General features: G+C 47.7%; 1 protein-coding gene across 1 annotated transcript in view; it reads left to right on the forward strand.

Moving 5' to 3' along the window:
• Positions 1 to 1,402: 1,402 nt before the first annotated feature.
• LOC309553268 (solute carrier organic anion transporter family member 1A2-like) overlaps positions 1,403 to 21,739 on the forward strand; it is a 67,154-nt gene continuing 46,817 nt past the window's right edge. Inside the window, exon 1 of the mRNA XM_082254269.1 lies at positions 1,403 to 1,493. Coding sequence (XP_082110395.1) covers positions 1,437 to 1,493 — 57 coding nt within the window. The 5' untranslated portion in view covers positions 1,403 to 1,436. The remainder of the gene's footprint in view (positions 1,494 to 21,739) is intronic.

Consider the following 21,739-nt stretch of genomic DNA (forward strand, 5'->3'; position numbering starts at 1 on the left):
GTTTAACATGAAGCCCGATCGATGCTCCTGTGTTATAACAATGAAGATCCCCCCCTGCTCTCCTATGCGAGCGGTCCGCTTCGGCGTCATACATGTGAGTGCAATCATTGCCATACATGTGAGTGCAATCATTTTTATAACTGACAGCTTTTTAATAAAACTGTATTACACTAGGTCGGATGTGCGCCTTGTCTTGTTTTGTTTTTGTATAGATTTAAATCAAGCCTTTTAGTGATTTCAATCATGATTTAACCACTGTCTGCATAGAAACCGATCAGCTTCCAGTTTATTTTGACAAAGCTTAAAGTAATTGTAAAGTCTCGTTTTTTTATATTTAAAAATAACAAACATGTAATATTTACCTGTGCAGATGGTTTTGCACAGAGCAGCCCAGATCCTCCTCTTCTTTGGTCCCGGCCCCTCCCTCTTGTTGAGTGCCCCCACAGCAACCAGCTATGGGGGCATCCAACCTGAGTCGCAGCTCCTGTATCCATTCAGACACGGAGCCATGGTTCGGCCCCGCTCCCTCTCTCCTTATTGGGTAACTGACTTTGATTGACAGCAGCAGCCAATGGTGCTGTGTCTTAACCAATCAGGAGAGAGAGTCCCGAACAGCCGAGTCTCTTCTGCAACATTGCTGAACAGAGATGAGTTCAGGTAAGTATTAGGGTGGCTGGGAGGGGATGCTGCACACAGAAGGCTGACTTTACAACCACTTTAATTGAACAAGCTGAAGTTAGAAGCCGATTGGCCAAAATAAAAAATAAAAATATATGAAAATGTAAATTGTCCTACACATGTGATACAGTATATGAGCACTCATGCCAAAATGAGAGCAATAATTTTAACACCATTGCACCTGCATAATTTTATACTGATGACCTGTAGAAGCTTTTAAAATGTTGCAGGCACACGCATTTTTAAGGTTTGACATGGGTATCTACTGTATTTACTCAGCACAACCTCATCTTTTATATTTAACCAAAAATATTAGGTAATAAATTGCATTTATGTGTCCGGAAATGAACTTTAACGTACTTTTTACTGAAATGTTGCCTTTCATAAACGGTTGCGCTAATGTCATGTAACATAAAAACATTTGAGTTAAAAACATTTTATTTTGTAAGGTGTCTGCTTTCAAAAAATAATAATAATATTTTGGGGGCTTTAGGCAATCTTCAGGCGTAAAACATGTAAAAAAAAATGTAAAATTAAAAAAATGGCTTCAGGCCTGCCATTGTGGAGGGGGTGGTGGGAGGACGGCAAAATGCACCTTGGCCTAAGTAGACAAAAATCCTTTCATCGGCCCTGGAAGGGTGTATGCAATACTTTGACAGGCAGGCTCGCAATACAGTTGATTGTTTTTTTTTATCACCTCTTACTGTCATTTGTTTTCTTGCAGAAAATATATTTTGGAAACAAACTAAAATTTTAGAATGACACAATCTTCAACTCCCCCGACACAACGGAAATGTCACCTGTCCAAACTGAAGGTAGGTCACCATAAACAGAACCGAGAAATATGAGACTGCTACATAGCAATCTGTATCATTACTCGTTATTTAATGTGCATTTTGTATTGCTGCACCTACAGAGTCTAAAGTCTTCCTGATCTCTGACACCTGGTCCTTTTGTCATCATGGAATCTCTAATCAGATATGTAAATCCCAAATCTAGTACTATCAAATAGTAAATACTAACTATTGCTTAGCACTGTTCCATTTGTGGGTCATATTTACCAGAGATGCTCGATTTTCCTTAGGCTACAGGATCTCCAGGCTCAATTCTCCATCTGCCCTCTAATTGACAGAAGTGACAGCAGCATCACTCCTGTCAGAGAGAGCAGAGGGGCCTTGATAGCTGCTGGATGGAGGATTCTTTCCTCTCCTCCCTCCAGTGGAAGCCTAGAGAGAGAGGGTGCCTGCTGAACACAGACCTCCTTCTCAGTATGGGTACCTGCTGGGCATGTGACATACGCATGACTATAGACAGGTCCTCTGCTGCCCATCCCATCCCTATTCTCAGGCTCACTCATATACAAATATGCCCAGATATGCATAATTTGATAATAGCAGAAATTATACTGTAATTGCTTTGGCTGAATTATTGTCTTTTTGCGTGCATTTTTTAAAAAATTTGGGCAAGTGTTTTGTCATGTGTTGACATCAGTGCCGGGACAAGGTCATCCAGCGCCCAGGTTAAGGATGCCAAACTGCACCCCCCTTCCCTTAGGGTTAGGGTCAAGGCGTCCCCCCATCCCTGCAATAAACCATTGCACCCAGGTCAACTAACCCTCCTGCCCACCCCTTGTCCCAGCCCTTCTGTCAGGGAAAAATGCCTTGTTGAGGTCAGAGGAGAATGGGCAGACTGGTTCCAGATGATAGAAAGGCAACAGTAACTCAAATAACCACTTGTTAAAACCAAGGTATGCAGAATACCATCTCTGAACGCACAACACATTGAACCTTGAAGCTGATGGGATACAGCAGCAGAAGACCATACCGGGTGCCACTTCTGTCTGCTAGGAACAGAAAACTGAGTCTACAATTCACACAGACTCACCAAAATTTGACAATAGAAGATTGGAAAAATAATGTCTGGTCTGATGAGTCTCGATTTCAGCAGCGACATTCAGATTGTACGGTCAAAATTTGGAGTAAACAACATGAAAGCGTTGTTTGCCTTGTATCAATGGTTCAGGCTGGTGGTGTAATAGTGCGGGGGATATTTTCTTGCACTCTTTGGGCCCCTTAGTACCAATTGAGGATCATTTACTGCAAACACCGCAGCCTACCTGAGTATTGTTGCTGACCATGTCCATCCCTTTATGACTACAGTGTATCCATCTTCTGATGGCTCCTTCCAGCAGGATAATTCACCATGTCACAAAGCTCAAATCAGCTCACCACTGGTTTCTTGAACATGACAATGAGTTCACTGTAACCCAATAGAGCACCTTTGGGATGTGGTTCGTATCACGGATGTGCAGCCGACAAATCTGCAGCAACTGCGTGATGCTATCATATCAATATGGTCCAAAATCTCTGAGGAATGTTTCCAACACCTTGTTGAATCTCTGAAACCAAGAATTAAGGCAATTCTGAAGGCAAAAAGGGGTCCAGCCCAGTACCAGCAAGGTGTACCTAAGAAGGTGGCCGGTGAGTGTATGTATATATATATATATATATATATATATATATATACACTGTATTTCTCCCGCTGATAGCAATGATGGAACACTATTCCTATCACTGGCATCAATGTTGGGGCACTATTCCTCACACTGACACCAATGATGAGGCACTATTCCTCACACTGACACCAATGATGGGGCATTATTCCTCACACTGACACTAATGATGGGGCACTATTCCTCACACTGACACCAATGATGAGTCACTATTCCTCACACTGACACTAATGATGGGGCACTATTCCTCACACTGACACTAATGATGGGGCACTATTCCTCACACTGACACTAATGATGGGGCACTATTCCTCACACTGACACTAATGATGGGGCACTATTCCTCACACTGACACTAATGATGGGGCACTATTCCTCACACTGACACCAATGATGAGGCACTATTCCTCACACTGACACTAATGATGGGGCACTATTCCTCACACTGACACTAATGATGGGGCACTATTCCTCACACTGACACCAATGATGGGGCACTATTCCTCACACTGACACTAATGATGGGGCACTATTCCTCACACTGACACCAATGATGGGGCACTATTCCTCACACTGACACCAATGATGGGGCACTATTCCTCACACTGACACTAATGATGGGGCACTATTCCTCACACTGACACCAATGATGGGGCACTATTCCTCACACTGACACTAATGATGGGGCACTATTCCTCACACTGACACCAATGATGGGGCACTATTCCTCACACTGACACTAATGATGGGGCACTATTCCTCACACTGACACCAATGATGGGGCACTATTGATCTTTTATTGAAAAGGATCAAGCAACATATTTTATACAAAAGTAAAATAACATAACTATAGTACAATATTCCAACCGAAAACAAAGGAATACACATCCATGTGCAGAATATATACAATATATACATAATCCACTTCCAACATTTTTAGAAAACTATTTACATAAAGCAACAGAGAGGGCCTAAGAGGCACAACCCATCACCTATGTATGCAGCCATTTATCAAAAACTAAGCATTAAGAAAAAATCTAGGGTGATAAGAGACAGAAAGCCACACCCGGGAAAGAGACTCCTGGCAGTCAGGGAGGCTTGAAACCCCTCCACGCCTTCAGCCAATCCCTCTGACCCCACTTGTCTCTCTCAAGCGCTCGAATCTTCCCCACCTCATGCAGAATGTCACACACCACCACCTGAACAGGAAGGATTTTACGCCGAAGGGTGACCTGACACCGTGCGTTCCATGTGTAATAACGGACTACTAAACTAACTAAAAAAAGTGTATCCAAACAAAAGCCCCCACCAGTGTTGAATGCTCCGTACACCCACTCAGCATAACCCAGCCTGGAGAGGAAAGGAACACCGAGGGCCCGCCCCACCTGTTTGTATACCTCTATGTTAAAAGGGCAACGAAGCAGAAAATGGTCCATAGTCTCCTCCTCACCTGTACATTCCTCCCGAGGACAACCACGATCCACCCCACTGCGGAAATTCAAATTGCCCCGAACATGGAGCCTCCCGTGGAAGCACAACCAGGCCAGATCCCTGAATTTAAGGGGGACTCTAGCCAAATTAATCAATCTTAACCCTTCCCTCAAAATTGGGCCTGGGCAATCCCTTAAGGCCAGTGGGTCATGAAAGACTTCGCTCAAGACTCGTCTCATAAGGACTTTCCTCGGAGCGGATCTGAGATCTTCAGCCGACAGTCGCCACTGCCGCAGCAACTTCAGACACGGAGCGACATAGGCTGGAAGCTGACCACGATGACCCCTGAGATTCTTCACTTGGCCACCTTCTTCCCAAAGTCGCAGAAAAGGCCTAAACCAAGATCTAAACATGCCTGCCCATCCAGGAGGTTCCACTGCAAGCATACTACCAATGTTAAACTTGAGAAATAGCAGCGAAAAGAAAAGAACGGGGTTGACCATACCTAAGCCACCCTCCCTCCTGGATAGATAGGTGACATTCCTCTTGATGGGGTTCAGTCTGTTCCCCCACAGCATCTGGAAGAACACACTATAGATCCTAGCATAGAGAGACACTGGCAAGATGCAGACAGGGCTGACATACAAGAAGATCGGTATCAGGTAAGTCTTAATCAGATCAACCCTTTCCCTCAGAGATAACTTCCATCTCTTCCAGCTGACCACTCTAGTATTGGCAACTTCCAGCCTGCCTTCCCAGTTTTTGAGGCCATAATCGCCAGGTCCAAATTCAATGCCTAATATCTTAATTTTTTCCTGGGGCACTGGAAAGGTGTCCGGGAGATCAAACCCCTCACCTTCCTTTCCCATCCAAAAAACTTCACTCTTTTCCTGATTGATCTTGGAGCCTGATGCTTCAGAGTACCGTGATGTCAGAGAGACCACCTCCTCCGCTTCATCTGTCCCAGTGACAATCACTGACACATCATCCGCATAGGCAACAACCCTCAAAGGCGGCTCACCCGGGATTCCCACTGGTACCCCACACAACATGCTGCTCTCTAGTTTCCTGATGAAGGGGTCGATTGCAAACACATAGAGCAGGGGACTCAGGGGACAACCCTGGCGCACCCCAGAGCCAACCTCAAAGGACTGTCCAACCCAACCATTAACAAGAGGGAAGCTTTCTGCCCCCTTATACAAAACTTTTAACCAATCGACAAAACCACCCGGCAGACCGTACTTACTAAAGAGCAACCACAGGTACTCATGATTGACACGATCGAAAGCCTTTGCCTGATCCAATGCCAGTAGATACTTTCCCCAGCCTGCAGCCCTGCACTGCTCCAAGGCCTCCCGGACAGCTAAAACTGCTGTGAAGGTGCTCCTACCCTGGATCGAACAGTGCTGATGGCGAGAAAGCAAAGACTCTGCTACTGCCGATAGGCGCCAGAAAAGTACCTTCGCCAGCACCTTTCTATCGACATTTAGAAGGCTGATGGGGCGCCAATTCTCAATCATCGAAGGATCTTTACCTTTTGAAAGAAGAATCACAGCTGAGTGTCTCATGGAAGGGGGAAGCACCCCCTCAGCAAGACAACTATTAAAAACCTCTACCAGATGTGGGGCCAGAACAGACTTAAAGGCTTTGTAAAACTCAGCCGTCAGACCATCCGGTCCAGGTGACTTCTTGATGGCAAGCTGTTCAATTGCCCTCGTCACCTCTTCAACTGTGATCTCTTCTGTCAAATTCATCAAAGGGACATCTCCACCATTTAGACCTGGAGTAGAGTCCAAAAAGCTTTCCATCTTGTCCCGGTCAAGCTCTTTCCTCCCAAGAAGTTCAGCATAAAAAGACCTCACGACCTCCAGGATCCCTGACCTGGACTTTGTCAAGGAACCCGTACTATCCTTAAGGCCAACGACCATCTTAACAGCTACACCCTGTTTGCAGTTCTGGTAAGGGTCAGGCGAGTGGTATTTCCCATAGTCCTGCTCCAGAACCAAAGAGGTATGCCGGTCATATTGACACTTCCTGAGGAGGATTTTCACTTCAGAGATTGCCCCAGGATCTCCTCCTCTCGAGACAAGAATATCCAGCTTCCTCCGCAAACGTTGGTAGGTCATGTATCTATTAAACTGTTTTTTATTGGCTAGGCCCCTGAAGAATCCAGCAATCCTCTTTTTGGTCAGCTCCCACCACTCAGCCTTGCTGCTACAAAAGTCCAGGATGGTCACCTGTGCCTGAAAGAATTCCTCAAAGGATTGTCTAACATGTTCTTCCTCAAGGAGAGTCGAATTTAATCTCCAGATGCCTTTGCCCCTCTGAGGGAAGTCTGAAGCATTCAAGACCGCAGAAAGCATACAGTGATCAGAGAACTCCACTGCCTGCACCACTGGGGGTGAGAAAGCAGAGGCCTCCTTCAAAAAAAACCTATCTATCCTACTCTGACTATTACCTCGATGAAAGGTGAACCCTGTGTCATCCGGAAGGTGCTTAATGTGCACATCCACAAGACCAGCATCCCTAACCATACTATTTAAAAAAACGCTATCATATCCCAGCCTGTCATTGAAGTCCTTCCTGTCCTTGGGCCTAGTCACAGTATTAAAGTCACCTCCAAAAACCACTTGCCGGGATGTAAAAAGAAATGGCTTGATCCTTGTAAAAAGGCATTTCCTGTCCCACTTTGTGTGCGGCCCATATATATTAATTAGGCGCAGGTCCTGCCCTCCCACAAGAACGTCTAAGACCATACATCTCCCAATCTCCACCTCAATAACCCGCCGGACAGTTACCATGCCGGTTTTAAACAACACCGCCACCCCGCCGTAAGGCTCGGCCGCAAGAGACCAGTAAGATGGACCATACCTCCACTCTCTCTTGGCCATATGAATATCTGCCAAGGAGGTGAGCCTAGTCTCTTGCAAAAATAAAATTTCAGCATCTAATTGGCTGAACAAAAAGAAGGCCATAGAACGAGCTCTTACTGACTTAATACTGGCGACATTTATTGTCACCACTTTTAACGGAGGGGGAACCGCCATTTGGGTTATTGGGTGGACTGCTTCTTAGCTCCCCTCTGCAGCTCATCACCAGAAGCCTCTCTTTTTCTTGAGGCCTCCTCCAACTCCATTTCTGAGTCTGAATTTTGTTCAGAGGAAGCTCCAGATGAGGAAATATCCCATGCAGAAGCCCTAGAACGGTTAGGGACAGACACTGGGGCTTCCTGCTCCGTCCTCACCGCCTGTCTCTTCCGCCTCACAACCTTCCTTCTCTCCTCCAGGTACTGCAGGTCAGACTCCAAGATGTTTTCATCTCTTGTTTTCTTCTTCAAAGTCTTTGCAGAAGACTTCTTTACAGAAGAAGCAGCAGCACCCTTTTTGGCACATCCCACCACTCCGGGTGGGGGGGGGGACCTTCCTTTAAGTCAGACCTAGGAGACTCATGGGGCAAGACTGACTCAGGGGGCACAGACTTGGAAGGTTCTGACACAAGAGGAGCGGGTACAGTAGGCTGGGGGGACACAGAGACAGCCACAGAAGGAATACCTACAGACACAGGAGGGTTTGCCACAGAAACTGGGGAGGGATCCTGAACAGGACCAGGGGAGTCAGTCACCGCAGGGGAAGATGGTACACCAGGGGCCTCATCCTCCATCCTGTCCAGCCTCAACAGATCATCTACTACCTCCTTCTCCATATTGTGCCAGGCCTCCGGACATCGGCTGTAGGGGTGGCCAAGGCGCAGGCACAGGTTGCACCTTATCGCCTGGGTGCAGTCCCTGGCCACATGACCCTGTCCCCGACATACCGAACATATTAAGGCTGAACAGGAGGAGCTAAAATGCCCCTTTTCTCCACAGCGGTGACATAGCTTTGGCTGACCAGGATAAAAAACAGTCATCCTATCCCTCCCTATGAAAGCTGAGGAGGGCAGGTGACGGACAACATTCCCATCCCTGGCCAACCTGACCGTTACTGACCAACCCCCAGTCCATATGCCACGTTCATCAAGAATTTTATTTGGTGTTGTCAAAACCTCACCATAGTTCCTTAACCAGACCTCTAAGTCCCGAGCAGGAACACTCTCGTTAGTGAGAATGATGGTTATTTTTTTAACCGTTGATCTCTGCGAAACAGCAACTGGTGCCAGATCTTCCCATTCGGGTCTTGACCTGCACCGAGCTTCATATTGTTCCCAGAACAGGTCAAGACCCTCTGGCCTGGTGAAGCTGATTGTGTACTCCCGGCTCCCAGCTACGTGTATTAGGGCATAAAGGTCATTCGCCCCAAAGCCCATCTCCAAAATCATATCCACCACCACACGCCGTGCTGGAGAGACTGCACCACCTTCCCATTTAAGTATAACGACATTACGTCTTGGACCCCCAGCAGAAGCCAGAGACCCAAGACCGGAACCAGGGGTGCTCAAAGTGGCAGTTTGTGGTGTTAATCTCTGCCTGGAAGCAGGGTTCCTCATTGGCTGCAGCCCTGGCCTAATAATATTACCAGGAGCAGAGCGTACCACCTGAGCAAAAGAAGGCTTATCAGGGCCAAGACCCCACACTGGTGTAACTTTAGCCGGTACATTATTATTATTATCCTTATTATTAACTTCTTGTACTGAGCCAGCAGGATTGTCCATTAAACACACATTAGTAGGATTATTCAGAACACCTGTGTTGGAAGAAATGTCAGAACAATCAGTATTCACTATCACAGTTTCTGCTGTAGTACGACAGGTGGCCTGATGCTGCAGTATAGAGACAGCAGCTGTGACTGGACAAACAGCCTTTGACTCAGCAAAAGGGGGGTTAATTGGTTGCTCTGGCTCTTGTAGTTCCTTTGCTGCAATGTCATTTTTTAAACGCAGTTTTTCCTGCAAGGAAACATCAGCTGCTGAAATATTGCTGGATATGAAATTACCAGCCTGGGTGTCATTGGGCAAAACATCAGCATTAGCCAAGGTGTTAAATGGCACAAAAATAGTTTTATCAGTCACTTGGGACTTGCTAGGCTTTACCTTATCAGGCACATTATCAGGAAAGTTCTCCTCACCAAACACCAGCTGATCCGCCCGTAATGGAGACTCCACTGCCTGGATCACTGTCAGCATGCCTCCTGAGCCCTGAGAAGGCAACGGGTTGCTTACCTCACCTTGGGGAGTCAGGGGGTCAGAACCGGGGGTCCCCTCCTCCACCTCCATCTTTGCTATCCTTGCAAATCTCCGGTCATTGCAAAACTTTTCCTTAAAGGGCCCCTCTTTACCTTCCATCATGGCCACAATGGTTTCCTGGTGTTGAACCCGGACCTTTGCCAACTGGATTTCCGAATCCATAGATCCACGGCTGCGGCTGTGCAAACCTTCACGTTGCTTTCGCAGACGCTTCAACTCCGCTCTCAATTTGTAGAGCTGGTCTCTCTCCCTATTCAGGACCTTGATCCCGGCCACCACTCGCTCCCGAATGGACTCGGTATCCTCATCCTCACCAGGGGCAGAGAGATCCCCAGCCATGGCTTGTCCAGGAGCAGGTATGTCATCCAGCTGCCCAGGGGATGGTTCAGAGCTTCCAGCAGGAGAGGCCCTGCTGGCCTGCATGGCCTCCCCAGATAGGGGCCAGCAGGGCTGGGAGAGATTTTACCGAACTTCCCTTCTCACAGAAATCACCTGGAGCAGACACACAGCCAGAGAACCTTCCTGCAGCCACACCCGAAGCTGAATAATGGGAAACTACTCCTCCCACTGACAGCAATGATTGGACACTATTCCTCACACTGATACCAATGATGGGGCACTATTCCTCACACTGACACTAATGATGGGGCACTATTCCTCACACTGACACCAATGATGGGGCACTATTCCTCACACTGACACTAATGATGGGGCACTATTCCTCACACTGACACCAATGATGGGGCACTATTCCTCACACTGACACTAATGATGGGGCACTATTCCTCACACTGACACCAATGATGGGGCACTATTCCTCACACTGACACTAATGATGGGGCACTATTCCTCACACTGACACCAATGATGGGGCACTATTCCTCACACTGACACTAATGATGGGGCACTATTCCTCACACTGACACCAATGACGAGGCACTATTCCTCACACTGACATTAATGATGGAGCACTATTCCTCACACTGACACCAATGATGAGGCACCATTCCTCAACTGACACTAATGATGGGGCACTATTCCTCACACTGACACTAATGATGGGGTACTATTCCTCACACTGACACCAATGATGGGGCACTATTCCTCACACTGACACTCATGATGGGGCACTATTCCTCACACTGACACCAATGATGAGGCACTATTCCTCACACTGACACCAATGATGAGGCACTATTCCTCACACTGACACTAATGATGGGGCACTATTCCTCACACTGACACCAATGATGAGGCACTATTCCTCACACTGACACTAATGATGGGGCACTATTCCTCACACTGACACCAATGATGGGGCACTATTCCTCACACTGACACTAATGATGGGGCACTATTCCTCACACTGACACTAATGATGGGGCACTATTCCTCACACTGACACCAATGATGAGGCACTATTCCTCACCCTGACACTAATGATGGAGCACTATTCCTCACACTAACACCAATGATGAGGCACTATTCCTCAACTGACACTAATGATAGGGCACTATTCCTCACACTGACACTAATGATGGGGTACTATTCCTCACACTGACACCAATGATGGGGCACTATTCCTCACACTGACACTAATGATGGGGCACTATTCCTCACACTGACACCAATGATGAAGCACTATTCCTCACACTGACACTAATGATGGGGCACTATTCCTCACACTGACACTAATGATGGGGCACTATTCCTCACACTGACACTAATGATGGGGCACTATTCCTCACACTGACACTAATGATGGGGCACTATTCCTAACGCTGACACCACTGATGGGGCACTATTCCTCACTCTGACACTAATGATGGGGTACTATTCCTCACACTGATACCAATGATGGGGCACTATTCCTCACACTGACACTAATGATGGGGTACTATTCCTCACACTGACAACAATGATGAGGCACTATTCCTCACACTGACACCAATGATGGGGCACAATTCCTCCCATTGAGACCAATAAAAGGGCACTTTTCGGCCCATTGATATCAATGATGGGGCACTATTCCTCCCATTAATACCAATGATGGGGCACTATTCCTCCAGTTGATACCAATGAGGGGGCACTATTCCTCCCACTAATACCAATGATGGGGCATTGTTTACTCCCACTGACACCAGATAATTTTCTGCTCCCACTGGCCACAGTCCAGCCCTCCTAAAGTATGAAGGACAGTAAACTGGCTCTTTGTTTAGAAAGTTTGGAGACCCCTGCTATAGTGTATACAAAAACAAAAAAAAATGAGCCGTGCGCCACTAAAGTGTTCAGGTTTGGCTTGAAGAAAAAGTAGCAACTCTATGAGCAGCACCAGTCAGCACACTGACACCAATGATGGGGCACTATTCCTCACACTGACACTAATGATGGGGCACTATTCCTCACACTGACACCAATGATGAGGCACTATTCCTCACACTGACACTAATGATGGGGCACTATTCCTCACACTGACACTAATGATGGGGCACTATTCCTCACACTGACACTAATGATGGGGCACTATTGATCTTTTATTGAAAAGAATCAAGCAACATATTTTATACAAAAGTAAAAAACAGAACTATAGTACAATATTCCAACAAAAAAAAAAACAAAGGAATTCACATCCATGTGCAGAATATATACAATATATACATAATCCACTTCCAACATTCTTAGAAAACTATTTACATAAAGCAGCAGAGAGGGCCTAAGAGGCACAACCCATCACCTATGTATGCAGCCATTTATCAAAAACTGAGCATTAAGAAAAAATCTAGGGTGATAAGAGACAGAAAGCCACACCCGGGAAAGAGACTCCTGGCAGTCAGGCAGGCTTGAAACCCCTCCACACCTTCAGCCAAGCCCTCTGACCCCACTTGTCTCTCTCAAGCGCCCGAATCTTCCCCACCTCATGCAGAATGTCACACACCACCACCTGAACAGGAAGGATTTTACGCCGAAGGGTGACCTGAAACCGTGCGTTCCATGTGTAATAACGGACTACTAAACTAACTAAAAAAAGTGTATCCAAACAAAAGCCCCCACCAGTATTGAATGCTCCGTACACCCACTCAGCATAACCCAGCCTGGAGAGGAAAGGAACACCGAGGGCCCGCCCAACCTGTTTGTATACCTCTATGTTAAAAGGGCAACGAAGCAGAAAATGGTCCATAGTCTCCTCCTCACCTGCACATTCCTCCCGAGGACAACCACGATCCATCCCACTGCGGAATTTCAAATTGCCCCGAACATAGAGCCTCCCGTGGAAGCACAACCAGGCCACATCCCTGAATTTAAGGGGGACTCTAGCCAAATTAATCAATCTTAACCCTTCCCTCAAAATTGGGCCTGGGCAATCCCTTAAGGCCAGTGGGTCATGAAAGACTTCACTCAAGACTCGGCTCATAAGGACTTTCCTCGGAGCGGATCTGAGATCTTCAGCCGACAGTCGCCACTGCCGCAGCAACTTCAGACACGGAGCGACATAGGCTGGGAGCTGACCACGATGACCCCTGAGATTCTTCACTTGGCCACCTTCTTCCCAAAGTCGCAGAAAAGGCCTAAACCAAGATCTAAACATGCCTGCCCATCCAGGAGGTTTCACTGCAAGCATACTACCAATATTAAACTTGAGAAATAGCAGTGAAAAGAAAAGAACGGGGTTGACCATACCTAAGCCACCCTCCCTCCTGGATAGATAGGTGACATTCCTCTTGATGGGGTTCAGTCTGTTCCCCCACAGCATCTGGAAGAACACACTATAGATCCTAGCATAGAGAGACACTGGCAAGATGCAGACAGGGCTGACATATAAGAAGATCGGTATCAGGTAAGTCTTAATCAGATCAACCCTTTCCCTCAGAGATAACTTCCATCTCTTCCAGCTGACCACCTTAGTATTGGCAACTTCCAGCCTGCCTTCCCAGTTTTTGAGGCCATAATCGGCAGGTCCAAATTCAATGCCTAATATCTTAATTTTTTCCTGGGGCACTGGAAAAGTGTCCGGGAGATCAAACCCCTCACCTTCCTTTCCCATCCAAAAAACTTCACTCTTTTCCTGATTGATCTTGGAGCCTGATGCTTCAGAGTACCGTGATGTCAGAGAGACCACCTCCTCCGCTTCATCTGTCCCAGTGACAATCACTGACACATCATCGCATAGGCAACAACCCTCAAAGGCGGCTCACCCGGGATTCCCACTGGTACCCCACACAACATGCTGCTCTCTAGCCTCCTGATGAAGGGGTCGATTGCAAACACATAGAGCAGGGGACTCAGCGGACAACCCTGGCGCACCCCAGAACCAACCTCAAAGGACTGTCCAACCCAACCATTAACAAGAGGGAAACTTTCTGCCCCCTTATACAAAACTTTTAACCAATCGACAAAACCACCCGGCAGACCGTACTTACTAAAGAGCAACCACAGGTACTCATGGTTGACACGATCGAAAGCCTTTGCCTGATCCAATGCCAGTAGATACTTTCCCCAGCCTGCAGCCCTGCACTGCTCCAAGGCCTCCCGGACAGCTAAAACCGCTGTGAAGGTGCTCCTACCCTGGATCGAACAGTGCTGATGGCGAGAAAGCAAAGACTCTGCTACTGCCGATAGGCGCCAGAAAAGTATCTTCGCCAGCACCTTTCTATCGACATTGAGAAGGCTGATGGGGCGCCAATTCTCAATCATCGAAGGATCTTTACCTTTTGAAAGAAGAATCACAGCTGAGTGTCTCATGGAAGTGGGAAGCACCCCCTCAGCAAGACAACTGTTAAAAATCTCTACCAAATGTGGGGCCAGAATAGACTTAAAGGCTTTGTAAAACTCAGCCGTCAGACCATCCGGTCCAGGTGACTTCTTGATGGCAAGCTGTTCAATTGCCCTCGTCACCTCTTCAACTGTGATCTCTTCTGTCAAATTCATCAAAGGGACATCTCCACCATTTAGACCTGGAATAGAGTCCAAAAAGCTTTCCATCTTGTCCCGGTCAAGCTCCTTCCTCCCAAGAAGTTCAGCATAAAAAGACCTCACGACCTCCAGGATCCCTGACCTGGACTTTGTCAAGGAACCTGTACTATCCTTAAGGCCAACGACCATCTTAACAGCTACACCCTGTTTGCAGTTCTGGTAAGGGTCAGGCGAGTGGTATTTCCCATAGTCCCGCTCCAGAGCCAAAGAGGTATGCCGGTCATATTGACACTTCCTGAGGAGGATTTTCACTTCAGAGATTGCCCCAGGATCTCCTCCTCTCGAGACAAGAATATCCAGCTTCCTCCGCAAACGTTGGTAGGTCATGTATCTATTAAAATGTTTTTTATTGGCTAGGCCCCTGAAGAATCCAGCAATCCTCTTTTTGGTCAGCTCCCACCACTCAGCCTTGCTGCTACAAAAGTCCAGGATGGTCACCTGTGCCTGAAAGAATTCCTCAAAGGATTGTCTAACATGTTCTTCCTCAAGGAGAGTCGAATTTAATCTCCAGATGCCTTTTCCCCTCTGAGGGAAATCTGAAGCATTCAAGACCACAGATAGCATACAGTGATCAGAGAACTCCACCGCCTGCACCACTGGGGGTGAGAAAGCAGAGGCCTCCTTCAAAAAAAACCTATCTATCCTACTCTGACTATTACCTCGATGAAAGGTGAACCCTGTGTCATCCGGGAGGTGCTTAATGTGCACATCCACAAGACCAGCATCCCTAACCATACTATTTAAAAAAACGCTATCATATCCCAGCCGGTCATTGTAGTCCTTCCTGTCCTTGGGCCTAGTCACAGTATTAAAGTCACCTCCAAAAACCACTTGCCGGGATGTAAAAAGAAATGGCTTGATCCTTGTAAAAAGGCATTTCCTGTCCCACTTTGTGTGCGGCCCATAAATATTAATTAGGCGCAGGTCCTGCCCTCCCACAAGGACGTCTAAGACCATACATCTCCCAATCTCCACCTCAATAACCCGCCGGACAGTTACCATGCCGGTTTTAAACAACACCGCCACCCCGCCGTAAGGCTCGGCCGCAAGAGACCAGTAGGATGGACCATACCTCCACTCTCTCTTGGCCATATGAATATCTGCCAAGGAGGTGAGCCTAGTCTCCTGCAAAAATAAAATTTCAGCATCTAATTGGCTGAACAAAAATAAGGCCATAGAACGAGCTCTTACCGACTTAATGCTGGCGACATTTATTGTCACCACTTTTAACGTAGGGGGAACCGCCATTTGGGTTATTGGGTGGATTGCTTCTTAGCTCCCCTCTGCTGCTCATCACCAGAAGCCTCTCTCTTTCTTGAAGCCTCCTCCAACTCCATTTCAATATCTGAATTCTGCTCAGAAGAATCCCCAGATGAGGAGATATCCCAAGCAGAAGCCCTAGAACGGTTGGAGACAGTCACTGAGGCATCCTGTCCCTGTTCCGTCCTCACCGTCTGTCTCTTCCGCCTCACAACCTTCCTTCTCTCCTCCAGGTACTGAAGGTCAGATTCAGAGATGCTTTCATCTCTTGTTTTCTTCTTCTTCTTTGAAGTCTTCACAGAAGACTTCTTTACAGAGGAAGCCGCAGCAGCACCCTTTTTGGTACCCTCTACCACTCCTGGTGGGTGGGGGGCTTCTTTAAGGTCACACTTAGGAAGGGAAGACTGATCGGGAATAACTGACTCAGGGGGCACAGACTTGGCAGATTCTGACACAAGAGGAGCAGGGACAGTAGGCTGGGGGGACACAGAGACAGACACAGAAGGAAAACTTACAGATACAGGAGGGGTGGGCACAGGGACTAGGGAGGGATCCTGCACAAGACCAGGGGGGTCAGTCACCGCAGAGGAGGGTGGTACAACAGGGGCCTCATCCTCCATCCTGTCCATCCTTAACAGATCATCTATCACCTCTCTATCCATATTATGCCAGGCTTCAGGACATCGGCTGTAGGGGTGGCCAAGGCGCAGGCACAGGTTGCACCTTATCGCCTGGGTGCAGTCCCTGGCCACATGACCCTGTCCCCGACACACTGAACAGATCAGTGCTGAACAAGAGGAGCTAAAATGCCCCTTTTCTCCACAGCGGTGACACAGTTTTGGCTGACCGGGATAAAAAATAGTCATCCTATCCCTCCCTATAAAAGCAGAGGAGGGCAGGTGACGGACAACATTCCCATCCCTAGCCAACCTGACTATTACCGACCAACCCCCGGTCCAGATGCCACACTCATCATGAATTTTATCCGGCCTGGTCAAAACATCCCCATAATTTCTCAACCAGACCTCTAAGTCCCGAGCAGGAACACTCTCATTTGTAAGGACAATAGTAATTTTCTTCACTGTTGACCTTTGGGAAACTGCCACTGGCACCAGACCTTCCCATTCGGGTCTTGACCTGCACCGAGCCATATATCGTTCCCAGAACAAGTCAAGACCCTCTGGTCTGGTGAAACTAACTGTGTATTCCCGGCTTCCAGCCACATGTATCAGGGCATATAGGTCATTAGCCCCAAAACCCATATCTAAGATCAGGTCCACCACCATACGCCTTGCTAGAGGGACTGCACCACCTTCCCATTTAAGGAGGACTACGTTCCGCCTTGGACCCCCAGCAGAAGCCATAGATCCAATACCAGATCCAATGGTGCTCATAGTGGCAGCCCGCGAGGGAAAACCCTGATTAGAAGCAGAGCTCCTCCTTGATTGTAACCCTGGCTTGGTGATATTGCCAGGAGCACAGCTTACCACCTGTGCAAATGTAGGTTTTTTAGGGCCAAGACCCCACACTGATGTCACATTATCAGGTACACTACTATTATTATTTTTACCAGCTTGGCCTTAACAAGCAGCATTATCAGTTCCACATATAATGGTGGGATCCACCATGCCTGCAATGTTATTAGGGATAACTGTTTCTGATGCAGTACCAGATGTTTCCTGCTGCTGCGCTGTAGAGTCCTGTTCAACAGTGACTGAAATAGTTTTAAGCTCAGCAGAAGGGGGGTTAATCGGCTCTTCTGGGTTTTGTGGTTCTTCAGCAGAAATGTCATTTTTTAAACACAACTTTTCCTGTGTAGAGACATCAGCAGCAGGCACAACATTGCTGAGCATAGGGGAATCACCCTGAGTGTCATTAGGAAACCCATCACTAGGCAAGGTGCTAAAAGGCACAAAAACTGTTTTATCTGTAAGCTGGGGCTTTATATACTTTACTTTATCAGGCACACTCTCAGGTAAGTCCTCCACATCACCAAACACCAGCTGATCTTCCTGCATTGGAGACTCCATTACCTGTATAACTTTCAACATGCCTCCTGAGCCCTGAGATGGCAATGGGCTGCTTACCTCACCTTGAGGGGGAAGGGGGTCAGAACCGGGGGTCTCCTCCTCCACCTCCATCTTTGCAAACCTCCGTTCATTGCAAAATTTCTCCCTGAAGGGACCATCCCTGCCTTCCATCATGGCCACGATAGTTTCTTGATGATCCACACGGACTTTCGCTAATTGGACCTCTAAATCCATGGATCCGCGGTTCTTGCTGAACAAGCCTTCACGCTGCTTTCTCAGGCGCTTTAAATCCGCTCTAAGCTTGTAGAGCTTGTCTCTCTCCTTATTGAGGACTTTGATCCCGGCCACCACTCGCTCCCGAATGGATCCAGCATCTTCATCCTCACCAGGTGCAGAGAGATCACCAACCACGGGCTGCACAGGAGCAGGGGTGCCATCCATCCGCCCAGGGGATGTCTGAGAGCCTCCAGCAGGAGAGGCCCTGCTGGCCTCCATGGCTTCCCCAGAAGGGGGCCAGGAGAGCTGGGAGGGATTTCACCTCACACCCTCTTACACAGATCACCTGCAGCAGCTCCAGACACACAGCCAGAGAACCTTCCAGCAGCCACACCCGAAGCTGAATGATGGGAAACTACTCCTCCCACTGACAGCAATGATTGGACACTATTCCTCACACTGATACCAATGATGGGGCACTATTCCTCACACTGACACTAATGATGGGGCACTATTCCTCACACTGACACCAATGATGGGGCACTATTCCTCACACTGACACTAATGATGGGGCACTATTCCTCACACTGACACCAATGATGGGGCACTATTCCTCACACTGACACTAATGATGGGGCACTATTCCTCACACTGACACCAATGATGGGGCACTATTCCTCACACTGACACTAATGATGGGGCACTATTCCTCACACTGACACCAATGATGGGGCACTATTCCTCACACTGACACTAATGATGGGGCACTATTCCTCACACTGACACCAATGATGAGGCACCATTCCTCAACTGACACTAATGATGGGGCACTATTCCTCACACTGACACTAATGATGGGGTACTATTCCTCACACTGACACCAATGATGGGGCACTATTCCTCACACTGACACTCATGATGGGGCACTATTCCTCACACTGACACCAATGATGAGGCACTATTCCTCACACTGACACCAATGATGAGGCACTATTCCTCACACTGACACTAATGATGGGGCACTATTCCTCACACTGACACCAATGATGGGGCACTATTCCTCACACTGACACTAATGATGGGGCACTATTCCTCACACTGACACCAATGATGGGGCACTATTCCTCACACTGACACTAATGATGGGGCACTATTCCTCACACTGACACTAATGATGGGGCACTATTCCTCACACTGACACCAATGATGAGGCACTATTCCTCACCCTGACACTAATGATGGAGCACTATTCCTCACACTGACACCAATGATGGGGCACTATTCCTCACACTGACACTAATGATGGGGCACTATTCCTCACACTGACACCAATGATGAAGCACTATTCCTCACACTGACACTAATGATGGGGCACTATTCCTCACACTGACACTAATGATGGGGCACTATTCCTCACACTGACACTAATGATGGGGCACTATTCCTCACACTGACACTAATGATGGGGCACTATTCCTCACGCTGACACCACTGATGGGGCACTATTGATCTTTTATTGAAAAGAATCAAGCAACATATTTTATACAAAAGTAAAAAACAGAACTATAGTACAATATTCCAACAAAAAAAACAAAGGAATTCACATCCATGTGCAGAATATATACAATATATACATAATCCACTTCCAACATTCTTAGAAAACTATTTACATAAAGCAGCAGAGAGGGCCTAAGAGGCACAACCCATCACCTATGTATGCAGCCATTTATCAAAAACTGAGCATTAAGAAAAAATCTAGGGTGATAAGAGACAGAAAGCCACACCCGGGAAAGAGACTCCTGGCAGTCAGGGAGGCTTGAAACCCCTCCACGCCTTCAGCCAAGCCCTCTGACCCCACTTGTCTCTCTCAAGCGCCCGAATCTTCCCCACCTCATGCAGAATGTCACACACCACCACCTGAACAGGAAGGATTTTACGCCGAAGGGTGACCTGACACCGTGCGTTCCATGTGTAATAACGGACTACTAAACTAACTAAAAAAAGTGTATCCAAACAAAAGCCCCCACCAGTATTGAATGCTCCGTACACCCACTCAGCATAACCCAGCCTGGAGAGGAAAGGAACACCGAGGGCCTGCCCAACCTGTTTGTATACCTCTATGTTAAAAGGGCAACGAAGCAGAAAATGGTCCATAGTCTCCTCCTCACCTGCACATTCCTCCCGAGGACAACCACGATCCATCCCACTGCGGAATTTCAAATTGCCCCGAACATAGAGCCTCCCGTGGAAGCACAACCAGGCCAGATCCCTGAATTTAAGGGGGACTCTAGCCAAATTAATCAATCTTAACCCTTCCCTCAAAATTGGGCCTAGGCAATCCCTTAAGGCCAGTGGGTCATGAAAGACTTCACTCAAGACTCGGCTCATAAGGACTTTCCTCGGAGCGGATCTGAGATCTTCAGCCGACAGTCGCCACTGCCGCAGCAACTTCAGACACGGAGCGACATAGGCTGGGAGCTGACCACGATGACCCCTGAGATTCTTCACTTGGCCACCTTCTTCCCAAAGTCGCAGAAAAGGCCTAAACCAAGATCTAAACATGCCTGCCCATCCAGGAGGTTCCACTGCAAGCATACTACCAATGTTAAACTTGAGAAATAGCAGTGAAAAGAAAAGAACGGGGTTGACCATACCTAAGCCACCCTCCCTCCTGGATAGATAGGTGACATTCCTCTTGATGGGGTTCAGTCTGTTCCCCCACAGCATCTGGAAGAACACACTATAGATCCTAGCATAGAGAGACACTGGCAAGATGCAGACAGGGCTGACATACAAGAAGATCGGTATCAGGTAAGTCTTAATCAGATCAACCCTTTCCCTCAGAGATAACTTCCATCTCTTCCAGCTGACCACCTTAGTATTGGCAACTTCCAGCCTGCCCTCCCAGTTTTTGAGGCCATAATCGCCAGGTCCAAATTCAATGCCTAATATCTTAATTTTTTCCTGGGGCACTGGAAAAGTGTCCGGGAGATCAAACCCCTCACCTTCCTTTCCCATCCAAAAAACTTCACTCTTTTCCTGATTGATCTTGGAGCCTGATGCTTCAGAGTACCGTGATGTCAGAGAGACCACCTCCTCCGCTTCATCTGTCCCAGTGACAATCACTGACACATCATCCGCATAGGCAACAACCCTCAAAGGCGGCTCACCCGGGATTCCCACTGGTACCCCACACAACATGCTGCTCTCTAGCCTCCTGATGAAGGGGTCGATTGCAAACACATAGAGCAGGGGACTCAGCGGACAACCCTGGCGCACCCCAGAACCAACCTCAAAGGACTGTCCAACCCAACCATTAACAAGAGGGAAGCTTTCTGCCCCCTTATACAAAACTTTTAACCAATCGACAAAACCACCCGGCAGACCGTACTTACTAAAGAGCAACCACAGGTACTCATGGTTGACACGATCGAAAGCCTTTGCCTGATCCAATGCCAGTAGA

This window comes from Pelophylax lessonae (assembly GCF_965119305.1).
Source record: "Pelophylax lessonae genome assembly, chromosome: 4".
Taxonomy (NCBI): domain Eukaryota; kingdom Metazoa; phylum Chordata; class Amphibia; order Anura; family Ranidae; genus Pelophylax; species Pelophylax lessonae.